Source organism: Dromaius novaehollandiae, chromosome 26 (genome assembly GCF_036370855.1).
Source record: "Dromaius novaehollandiae isolate bDroNov1 chromosome 26, bDroNov1.hap1, whole genome shotgun sequence".
NCBI lineage: Eukaryota > Metazoa > Chordata > Aves > Casuariiformes > Dromaiidae > Dromaius > Dromaius novaehollandiae.
The window spans coordinates 8,841,869-8,854,342 of record NC_088123.1 but is presented as its reverse complement, the minus strand read 5'-3'; the positions used below and the strand labels follow the sequence as shown (position 1 = coordinate 8,854,342).

The window sequence follows — 12,474 nt, the reverse complement described above, 5'->3', positions numbered from 1 at the left end:
GGAGAGTACTTGCTGCTATTTGTGCTTTTGATTTTTCTCACCTCAGTTGTTAAAGATGTATTCCGTCACACCAAATAAAAACAGATAAGTCCTACTTGTAAAGGAAACTTTCGAAACACAAACGTTACCTAAACAACTAGAATCATGGCATGAAGGCTTTGGAATGATTTACCTTGGAGGTGTGAATTCTATAAACATGAGCAAGAAAATCCTCTCTTCATGGGATGCTGCAATAAAAAGTTATCTTCTATATCATCTTTGCAGCTCATTGTAAACTGTTCATATCTATGTTGTAATGACTGTGAACTTTTAACTGTTATGTATAAGGTCATGGATGGGTTATTAAGCTTCAGCTGTTCAAATGGGTTCTATCATTACGCTGATGCCAGTCTCCTAATCTTGAGGGGAGTCAGTGGTCTTGCATTGTATTTGACATCTGTCTAACTGAAACACTGGTCAGTGTTTTCTGTGAATTCTGGATTCCAGAAGGAACCTCTCTGGTTCTGTTTAGCGTTGAGCTCTGCAGTTCATGTTTTCTGTTTAGCAGTGTTTTATTTCAACTATGCATGATAAAAATGTCTTCTCGTCTCCCACCTTCCCCTTTCAGAAACCAATTCTTCATCGGAAGAGGCGAGTCCGCAAGCGTAAGCACCACAACAGCAGTGTGGTCACTGAAACGATCTCTGAGACCACAGAAGTACTGGATGAACCATTTGAGGACTCAGACTCTGAACGACCAATGCCCCGATTAGAGCCTACCTTTGAGATTGAGGAGGAGGAAGAGGAGGAAGAAGAAGAGGAGGAGAATGAACTTTTGCCTAGTGGATACTTTCGGCACTTACCCCCACAAGACACCCTTAGGCGCAGACCTTCTTCTAAGAGGAAGTCCAAAGATGAGGAGGAGTCTGATGACACTAATGGTATGTTTGATGGTATGCAGTTGAAAGTTTGATATAGATAAGGGTGCATCAGTGTCAGATGATAATAGCTGATGATGGAAGAAGTTGTTTACCTTGCTTTGTAACTTCCAGCCAAAATACAGGGTTAGGCATAAATCACCAGTCAAACCAGCCTAAAATATTCCAAAGTCTCACAGAAACATGGTGCTTGTGTTTAACTATCTCATCACCAATGAACTGATAACAGGTCATTTTCAGATTCAGCTTTTCCAGTGGAATTGATGTCTGTGGTTGTGGAAAAGGTTATGCGACAAGGTCACTTTAGAGAAAAAAAGCAGAAACGAATTAAAGAGCCCTCAGAGTCCCCCAACAAAGACAAAGAAAAATAACAAGTGATCTGTTTTGGGATACTGTTCTTCATCAAATTCCTCTCAACTTCATCCTCTCAACTTTCATATCTCCTTAAAGTTCTCTGAACCTTCAATTCACAAAATAACCAGTTCTAACCAAATGTTTTTATTTAGAGTGCATTGAAGATGCAAAATAAACATCTGTCTTTCAGATATTCCATTAGTAATCTTCCTTATTCTGTTATTGCTCAATACATCATGTTCCCAAGAGAACTTCTCGATGGCCTATGTAGTGCAAGGCAAGCAGCCAAATAAAAATAGAGAACTGTATGAGAAAGATGTATGGTGTTCTTATCCCGCTATAAATGATTGTTACTGGAACTAACTCATTAATTTATGGCTTTCAACTGGCCTTTGGTTAGCAGAAGAGAATTTTTCTCTAAAGGTACTTAAATACTGAAGATATCAAAGTGATTATAGTCACCTGTACTATTCATTTAGCATCAGTTAACCTTAAATCCTTATAATAATATATAACTATGTAAATTGAGTGCAAACACATGTTAATGCAGCATTAAGTTTGCTGTTCAGTGGACATTTGTTTCCAATCAACACATACTGTATTTCTGTTTTGTAAATTCTCTTTTGATCAGATTGCTCATGAAATATATCTTATGGTACTCCTGCACCATTAATAAGACTGTACAGTTGGAAGCAGACCTGTTAGATAAATGTTTTTCAATCTTTTTGTGTTCTTCTGGATGTTTTCTGGTGGAGATGCAGATCCCTTTAGAGATTTCACACACACATATTGCCTTTAAAATGCAATGGTATTTAAGCAGTGTTTTTTAACGATTTTTTGCAGGTTACAGATAGTCCATAACCCCAGGGGTCATGCATGACATTTGGAAAACCACTGTTTTAAGTTGCATCCACTATGAACTACAGTGAAAAACTTCTTCCTTACCTACTTTACAAATATTTTACTTTCTTACTCTCCCCCTGTAATTCAGTGCTTCCTATTCCCTAGTGTCACTTCACTTGATTTTTTTTCCTGAACTTCTACAAATTTGTCACTAACTCTAAGGTAACAAGGTGCCAGTAATAAGCCTGCTGTTCTAGGATATTTCTGCTTCTCGAATCATATGGTATCTGTTTGCTTTTTATGACTTTGACACAGGTGCCTTTACACAAATATAGTAAAACTGCACTGATATTAAAGAAAATAAAATTTCTATCTAAACAGATGTTAGTGGATGAGGATAATGATTTAGTCATTGTAAATAGCGTAATGCTGGCCATTTTGAATAAAGAGTTAAGCTGTTGCGGGAGGGCATTCACTGCTTTATTACAATTCACAAATATATTATTGCAGTCACTTATACGTGGTTCAAATTTAGAATATCTTAGTCATAACTACAAGAGTTAGTATTTATAGGAAGCTTAGATTCTTTGGAAGTTTTACCTTAGCTACAGAAACCTGCTTGTGTGTGTGTGGTTCTTTTTGTTTTAAATGTTCTGACTAAGGGTGGTTTGGCTTAGATTTTCCATGAGAACTTTGTCTCTGGTTAAGGCAATGCGTGGAAGTTGTTTTATAAATTCCCTGAGATGTAACATTGCAGTCTCCAAAATCTGGTGTGTGATCAGAATTTGAATTGGTTCTGATTGCTTTTGGGGCCAAAGTGAGAATGGAGTGTGGTATTATGATTTGAGGTCAGTATTTTAAAAGGATTTGGCATTCTGAAGAGAGAATGTGTTCTATGCTGTGGAAAATAAATAAACCTTGTCTCCCTGTATTCTACTAGTTCTGTGCAATTTGGTTACTTTTGCATGGGAGAAGGTGAAGCTCTTTAATAGGTTGGACCACATTATTTTGGTTTTCCTGGTTCTACCTGTAAGTTTTATTCCAAATGTGAAAACCGTAAGGATTTTCTTTCCAAGCTTAACTGCATACTCTTTTAGCTAAGTCATCTGAATGAGCATGTGTGTATCTCAACATCCTTGAAAACAAGGTGGATGAAATTGACTGGTCGTAAAATCCATATTTTTTTGCAAGGACAGAGTCGACTGTATATGATAAAAATATTGCATTATTATAAGGGGAGCCTGCCATCGTAAGATCATTGACTTTTGTTTTTGTATTCTTAAAAATATTAAATCCTTGACAGGGCACATAAAAGCATGGGGTCTTTACCGAGGAGATACTAAAGGCTAATCTTCTGTAGTAGATTGGAAATGTGAAAGGAGGAGTTAAGTGTTAATGCTTTAACAAATTCTGTGAAGGTCATGTTTTCTTCTGCCTGCCCAATGATATTCTGGCTTTGGCAGATCCTTTTTTTATTCATGTTCCGAATATTTGTTTTATGGATGACTTCAAGGGATTGTTGAACTCTGAACTCAGTGTTTGTTTTGAATTCTTTTCTTTAATACCCAGAATTTTTACAAGATGCTTATGGTCAGAGGTATTTAGAGTAACTGCCTGTCTGAACTTCTCGGACCTAATATATGGTGTATTTCTAGGTTAAAATAATAGCATTTCAATGGAAAGTGAATAACTTTTTTTTTCTAAGTGACTAATTGTGGATGAACTTGCTTCTAAGAATGCTGAGTAACTTCTGACAACCCAGAACACTGTTAACATCCCAATCACTTCACAGACTTGAGCAAAGGGCAAGAGTAACTCAGCTGACCTTTGATAAGTTTGTAAGAAGTGTTTGTGGACTACTTGGACTATATATTATTCAGTTTTACCTTGGTTGAATTCTTTGCATAAGTGTGGATTTACAAAGCTCCTATTACAATAATGCTTGGGAATTGTATAGCATGGAATCGGCAACATTTTTCATGATGGTAGGAAGGCAGAAATGTGACTATATCTGCTCTGAATCTGGGGGGAAATTTGATCTTATATCCGTATAGTAGGATGACCCAGCCGACTACCCACCCATTACCCTGACATCGATCCTGATTTAAACAGTAGGATGGCTGATTTGTGACCCAGTAAAAAGTCAAGGGATGGTTATTTACTTAATACAACTGAACATTGGTTTGTGAGAAATAGGTTTTGTCAGACAATACGATACATTTTTGTAAGCTTATAGCTTGGTTAATACGGGTGATTGATGTTACCTACCTAGTGCTTTGTGAGGTGTTTAAATGGTTTTGATTAAAAGTCAATTAAACTGAAATGTTATGGAATGAAGCTAGTACATATTAAATTAATCAAATTGTAAACAAGGAGTAATTGAGCAGCTTTGTTATTCTTTGGGGTCCAAAGGAGATTGGTTTCGGGGTTTTGTTTTTGTTTGTTTGTTTGTTTACTATTTATCTATAAAATAGAAGTAAGGTAGCAGCTGAAAGGAAATTTGGGGACTTGATAAATGAAGTGGAGGGCATGGCACTGACATGGTTTCTGAGAGAGCATTTGAAGGTCATGTCCAGTAGTTAGCAGAGAATGATTTCCTAGCTCAAAGCCAAAGAGACTCAGATGATCCTTTAATATGTGAACAGGAAATCTCAGTAATGTAGGCACCTTCTGTCATCTCTGTTTAGCTTTAGCTGCTACTACTGTCTTTACTCAGTTATTTACATTTGGTACGAGTATTGACAAACTGAGATAGTTGAAAGCACAGTCATGAGCTGATTAAGGCATTGGAAATTTTTTAAGTGATAGATTCAAAGAATTCAGTCAGCTTAGATCATAAGCAAAGGAAAAAGGATGACCTAACAAGTTTACAAATTACTTGTGTGGGAACTATTTTTCATAAGAGAGATTCTCTGCCTAGCAGAGAAAAGAAAATTTAATCCAAAATCAGATTAAGAAAAGCTAGTGTCTGAAGGCAGAAATTCAGATGGCAAGGTGTGAGTATTTACCAATGTCAGTGGTTAACTATTGTGGCAATTTACCAACAGTTGTGTAAAAAGTCATTGATTATCCTAATTGACAGGTTCAAAACAGAATTAACTCAGGGAAGGCCTTACACTGTTCAGTAAGTTTTCAGTAAGCAATCATAACATTTCTTTCTGGCTGTATAAGCTATGAATATATCCTAGGATTTGGAAAGCCGCTGAAATGCAGGAATTGTTCCATCACAAAGAAGTCAGATAAGAAATGAATTCTGCTTCCTTTTAACGTTTGCTCAAATACACAAAACATTTTGCAGCCAAATTCAGGCATCTGTGTATTTGTTGGCATTTTAAAATGTAAGCCATGACAAAAAGCTGAAATATTTCTTTCCTTCATCAGATACATGAAATACAGATCTAAATGTAACATGCTTTTATTATAACTTCATGTGTTCCCCTACTCTGGAACATTTTCATTTATGAACGTATCGTATAAGTAACACTTGCATTGGGTGGCTAGTCTTTCCAGGACTTCATCATGTAGCCCAGCATTTAATTTGGATTGTATATTAAAAGCTCAAAGCTCTGACCATGCAAAACCTGGAAAGAAGGTTCTTTGAAAATGTAATGTGTAATGTGATTGCTAATGAGCAGACCTTGATTCTTCTTGTTACCCTTTGCAATATTTCTCTAAGCTATTATTGGTATATGAAATTGATAAACATGATGGGATACTTGGGAAAGCTTCCATGAATGCTCAGGTAAAACAAAATATTTGAACAGTGTCTTTCCATTTATGTTTTCAGGCACCCCAACCTTGAAACCATTATCTGTGCTGAGAAAATGTGAAGCAAAGGATTCTTCACTGGAACCAGATACTTCTACACCCATGAAAAAGAAGAAGGGATGGCCAAAAGGCAAAAGCCGAAAACCAATCCACTGGAAGAAAAGACCTGGACGAAAACCAGGTTTTAAACTGAACCGGGAAAAAGTGACACCATCTGTTCAGGATGAGGGAATTGATGCAGCGGTAGCTAGCTCAAAAACAGGGCGTAAGCCCAAAATTTCAGATATAGAGGAAAGTGTTGAGCAAAAAGAAGAGTTGCCCCTTATTGAGGAAAGGAAAGAAGAAGATGTGAATATGGAAGCAGAAGAAGTGGGAGAGGGGGAAGAGGAAGATACAACCAGCAGTGAGGTAAGGGCAGTTTCTCCTGTGGACAGCAGCAGCAGTCCAGCGCCAGAAGTTAAAGAGCCTGAAATAGAGGAGGAGGTAGAGGAGAAGCCACGGGTTTCAGAAGAACAAAGGCAATCAGAAGAAGAACAGCAAGAACTAGAAGAACCTGAGCATGACCATGAGGAGGAAGATGAAGTTGCAGTAGTGACGAATCAAAACGAAGACCATGATGCCGATGATGAAGATGATGGTCATCTGGAGTCTCTGAAGAAGAAAGAATTGGAGGAACAGCCTGTGAGAGAAGGGGTGAAGGAAGAGCCTGATGTGCAAGAATGTTTTTTAGAAACAAGCATATCAAGCAGTAGAGAGGATGCAAAAGGAAAAGATGAAGCAGAGGCAGATTCTGAGGAAGAGCAGACTTCTAATGAGACATCAGTGGGCTCAGAGCATGTCCCTGGATCTGAAGATGATCACGAAGAAGAGCAAAGTAATAAAGAAGGGTTAATTGAATTAAAGGAAGAAGAGGAGATTCCTCATAGTGAACTAGATCTAGAAACTGTTCAAGCAGTCCAGTCCTTGACACAGGAGGAGAGCAATGAGCATGATGTAGCTTACCAGGACTGTGAAGAAACTCTTGCAGCTTGTCAGACTCTGCAGAGTTACACCCAGACTGAGGAAGATCCTCAAATATCAATGGTTGAAGATTGCCAGGCCTCAGAACACAACAGTCCAATATCCTCCGTTCAGTCCCACCCCAGCCAATCTGTGCGTTCTGTCAGCAGCCCAAATGTGCCTGCTCTGGAGAGCAGTTACACCCAGATAAGTCCTGAACAAGGATCCCTGTCCGCACCCTCTATGCAGAACATGGAGACCAGCCCCATGATGGATGTGCCTTCTGTATCAGACCACTCTCAGCAGGTGGTGGATAGTGGCTTCAGTGACCTTGGTAGCATTGAGAGCACCACAGAGAATTATGAAAACCCCAGCAGTTATGACTCCACTATGGGAGGCAGCATTTGTGGAAATAACTCTTCCCAGAGCAGCTGTTCCTACGGGGGATTGTCGTCTTCTAGCAGCCTCACGCAGAACAGTTGTGTTGTCACTCAGCAAATGGCAAACATTGGCAACAGTTGCAGCATGATGCAGCAAAGCAGCGTCCAGCCTGCAGCAAACTGCAATATCAAGTCACCTCAGAGCTGTGTGGTAGAAAGGCCTCCTAGTAACCAGCAACCAACAACACAGCCACAACAGCAACAGCCTCAGTCACAGCAACCACAGCCCCCACCTCCACCTCAGCAGCAACCTCCACTGTCTCAGTGTAGCATGAACAACAGCTTCACTCCAGCACCTATGATCATGGAAATACCTGAATCAGGAAGCACTGGTAACATAAGTATCTATGAGAGGATTCCAGGGGATTTTGGGGCTGGGAGCTATTCACAACCATCAGCCACATTCAGTTTAGCCAAGTTGCAGCAGCTGACAAACACCATTATGGACCCTCATGCCATGCCTTATAGCCATTCTCCTGCTGTGACTTCCTATGCAACCAGTGTTTCTCTGTCCAACACAGGATTAGCTCAGCTAGCTCCCTCACATCCATTAGCTGGGACACCACAAGCACAAGCTACCATGACACCCCCACCAAACTTGGCATCCACCACCATGAACCTCACGTCACCTCTGCTTCAGTGTAATATGTCTGCTACCAATATTGGTATTCCACATACGCAGAGGTTGCAGGGGCAAATGCCAGTCAAAGGGCATATTTCCATTCGCTCTAAATCAGCACCACTGCCCTCCGCAACTGCGCACCAGCAGCAGCTCTATGGCCGCAGCCCACCTGCAGTTGCCATGCAGGCTGGCCCTCGTACATTAGCTGTTCAACGGGGTATGAACATGGGAGTCAACCTAATGCCAACCACCCCTTACAATGTTAATTCCATGAATATGAACACCCTGAATGCCATGAACAGCTACAGAATGACACAGCCCATGATGAACAGCAGTTACCATAGTAACCCTGCCTACATGAACCAGACAGCACAGTATCCTATGCAGATGCAGATGGGAATGATGGGGAGCCAGGCCTATACCCAGCAGCCTATGCAGCCAAATCCTCATGGAAACATGATGTACACTGGCCCCTCCCATCACAGCTACATGAATGCTGCTGGGGTGCCCAAGCAGTCTCTCAATGGACCGTACATGAGAAGATGAGCAAGATGAACTTGCAACCTAAAAACTTAAATATATATAAATAAAGGAACCTTTTATACTGACGAACCAGAGAAAATGGACCTTTTTCCAGTTAAAATATTGCTGTAGATTTAGAGGGATTTTCTTTGGTTTATTTTATTTTTTAGGAAGCCTGGTCTTTGTTTTTTGTTCTGGGTTTTTGTTTTCTTCACAATCCTGAAACATTTTACAGCTAAAGTCATTTACAAATGTTTTTTAGGGGGAAAACATGCACAAAATCTTTTCATAATTTAAAAGAGCCTTACTTTGACCACTTGGGCATAATATGTGCAACAGTGAAATCATCTTTCTAAATTTTTTTTCAAATGTATGTTCTTCTCCCTCTCCTGTGCCCCTCTGTAAGCAGTTCCGAGTGCTGCGGTCATGTAAAATGTCTGAAATCTCAAAGGGTAACAACCCTTCCCTCTAAACCCCACCTAGCATTTTCTACTTCTAGCAGGAGGCACTTATTGGGAGACTCAGAAGGGGACACGGAGGATAAACGAAGCTCTTTATTTCTGCAAGTCAGGAAATTTTTTTCATTATTAACTTTCCCTGACTCCCTCACCCTCAGTAACATTTGGAGTTATATGTAAACAATAAATTCTATTCACACTGGTGTTTTTGTAGATGAATTAATTGAAATAGTCTGTATGTTTCATTCTGAAAATATAATGTAACTTTTGAATGATCCCATTCACCACTCAGAAATGCACTCGTGCATGCACACATGCACGCGTGCATGCGCGCACACACATGTTCTGTCACTGAACTAGTAGAAGCATCTCTGGAGAGAGCTGTTTATATCCCTCATGCAGTCATGAGGAGGATAAGGTGGTTACTGTCTATTAGGACAAGAAAATGGCTGCAGGCTCTTGTTTTGGTGAACTGCAAGTCAGCCATAACTCTGAAATCCCAAACTCTGTTTTAGTATGTACTTTGAAAAGCTGAGGGTCTTGGTTCTGAGCCTTGGAGTCAGGCTGAGCTCAAGAGCAGCTGTTTCCAGTGGTCTGCCTCTTAATATCTTTACTTGCCTGTTCTTGGAAGATGAACTGTATGTTTTAAGTGACTTGAGAGGAAACCTGTGGTGTCCTTGTCACTCTTCCATTCCTGGTATGTGGTAGGAAATTGCTGAATGTGCTGCTTTCTGGGGGAGTCAGTGTTCTTAAGCAGATACTTCCCTGATTCTTCAGCTGTGTTTGACACCACTCTATAGGGATAGCCACACTTTTGAGCTAGTGTGGGAAATGAAGGGAATCAGCCTGTTTTACAGGAGTGAAACAGTCTGAACACCACAGTAGGAGGTAGGCAGCAGGATTTGGCCGTTTATTACTGCATAATCCATTCTTTTTTTTGACTACACTGCTCTGTGATAGAGACAGTACCTGCTGGCATGTCACCCAATACAAAAAGGGACAGCATTATTCACCCTTTAATGTAAAGTTCTTTTTTTTGTTGATGTTGATGTTGTTGTTGTATATGAAGTAGAAATACAGACACATTAATAAGACTAATTTCTTTTGTTTTTAAACCAAAAGAATCCAAATGAAAGTTGGGGTTTCTTCAGATGCACTAAAATGGACTTTCCTCCAATAACTGCTAACCATAAAAAGCAGAATACAAAGGACTTCCACTTTTTATTTCTCTTTGGTTTTGAGCATGTACAAGGCTGTGTAGGACCCCATTTCTCTGTATATACGATTCCAGTTCCAAATCACCCATGTAGAAAGCGCACTGTGCTGCCCTCTCCTTTCTAGATCTTCAGCTGTGTCACTGCTTCCTGGTTGCTGGAGGGGGGTGTGGGCTGGGGTAGGGGTCTGAGATGGGAGGAGAAGCTGTTGAAATGAGGGCCGTGAATTTAGTTTGTTTGCTGTTTGGTTTGGTTTGGTTTTGTATTTTTTTTTTTTTTAATCAATTGGGCAGCTCCCTTTTCCACAAGCCTTTGTGACTGTAGAACTATTGTAGAAAAAATGTTCTTTTCTATATATAAAAAGAAATTATCCAACGCAGTAATATTGGTACCTACCATTTTTTCACTTCTGTTTAAAAAAAAATGTATTTTTAGCAAGATAACTTGGGTAATCTTCTAAAAGAAATTAAAAAAAATCTCACTGTTAGTGACTTTGATGCCTTTTAAAATAAGAGCTTTTTCATTTCATTCCATCTTTAAAATTTTTTATCTTTGTTGTAGAATATTAAAAACTATTTTAAGAAAGATAAAAATTCTCTTTAAAGAGATCTCTAGAGTGTGTGAATAGGAGCTCCAGATGCCTCTAAAAGCCGCATGTACAAATGAAGCTGAGTCTATTCCTGTCTGTTTATATTTGCTTTTCCTGTTTTGTAACCTCTTTGTACTTTGTTCATGGTGACTTGTAAGCTAAGGGGAAGGGGTGCCTAGATGCCTTTGTAATTCTCCATGTCATGCGCTCCTGGCCAGATGGTCTCCCTTCCTCTCCTTGTATGTAATATCACTTTTTTTTCCCTTTCTAGCAAGTACTTTCAAAAGAACTCTGTACATTTTAACATAAAAAATAAATTATGTTGAGCCATTTTGGATGTCTGTTGTGCATGAGGATTTTTTTCTTTCATTTGAGCACTGAACTTTTCCACTGATATTTGGGCCTGGGAATGATTCCCTGTGTGTCTTTTGATCTAGAAGAGAGGCGGTACTTGGAATTTAGATGCACGTTCTCTGACAATATTAATTTTTGATTTACAGTTTCTATTCAGAGATTAAAAAAAAAAAAAAAAAAAAAAAGCTTCTCCAGAAATCTTTAGTTTTAAATTCTTCTCTGCAGGGTCAGCCAAAACCTTAAGCTAAATGCGTTAGCTGTTTTTCATCAGCATTTGTTTGTAAAATCATCTTGAGAGTTTTGACTTGTGCACTAAAAAAATCTCAAAGTGTATTTTAAGCTTTCCCCCCCTCCCCTTCTGGTTTCAAATTGCTTTTTGATCTTAACAGTTAGCAGCAGAGTTACCCTGCAGCTTTAAGGCAGAACTGGATCAGTCATGAGCTTTAAATAAATAGCGCTGTCCCATTATGCCACTTCTTCTGGGACCTCTTAGGGTATGCTTGCAGAGTTTTTCCTCAGCAAACTTACAACTTTCAAAACACTAGATGGAAGCAAAGTTTCACTTGCTGTGTGATTATCACCAAAATTTCATCTAGGGAAACTCTGTGACAGATAATAATCATTAGCTCAGCTCCCTTTAGCAATTCAAGAGCAGACTTTTGCCCGTTGTTTCTGGTGGCTGGCAGGGTTTTGTGGGGTACCGGTGCCTGGCCTGCTGCAGCCCTTCCTGCAGCCCAGCAGCTCTGGGGAGTAGCGAGCAGGGAGCTGTGAGGGAGCCAAGTGGGGACAAGAGGCTCTGCTAAAGGCTTTTCCACAGAAGTGTTTTCACAAGTATTTCTTGAAGTAAGCAAACTGTGATTGTGTATTGGTAAATAAATGAAAAGGACCTTGAGATTCAATAACATTATTTTTATTCCGGTTTGAACTGGAGATACTAAATTTATATAAGGTGAGGACGTTGCCGAATCTTCCTTTACCCTGATGTATTTTTCTTTGAATTCATTATAGTTGTTTTATTGAGAGATCTGAATTTTCAGATGTAAACGTGTAAGTCTATAGAGATACAAATAGAAGCTAATCGTAAAGGACTCTCCTGGTTGACTTGTTCATTTTTTCCCCAATAGTTTTAGGGTGTTCAAGCAGGAAGGAGAGGGAGACAGGGTGATCTGAGATAAGGTTTTCACTACAACTTTAATCACTTGTGAATTACAGTAATGTACACCGAGAGTGTTACAGGTAAGTTGTCAGGAGCTCAATAAATGCATCCTGTGCACATGCATGTGTGTATATTACCTTCTTGTCAGTGCCGGAGTGGAGACTGGGTTAGCCATTCTATGCCAGAGAGCTGTGTTCAGTCACTCATAACTTTTTTTAAGATGTTATTTAAAGGAAGC

General features: G+C 39.5%; 1 protein-coding gene across 1 annotated transcript in view; it reads left to right on the top strand.

The window, feature by feature from the left end:
- KAT6A (lysine acetyltransferase 6A) overlaps nucleotides 1-11,063 on the top strand; it is a 46,988-nt gene extending 35,925 nt beyond the window's left edge. The window contains exons 17-18 of the mRNA XM_064497876.1: nucleotides 608-920; nucleotides 5,902-11,063. Of these exons, the coding sequence (XP_064353946.1) occupies nucleotides 608-920; nucleotides 5,902-8,489 (2,901 nt within the window). The 3' untranslated portion in view covers nucleotides 8,490-11,063. The remainder of the gene's footprint in view (nucleotides 1-607; nucleotides 921-5,901) is intronic.
- The last annotated feature ends 1,411 nt before the right edge of the window (nucleotides 11,064-12,474 follow it).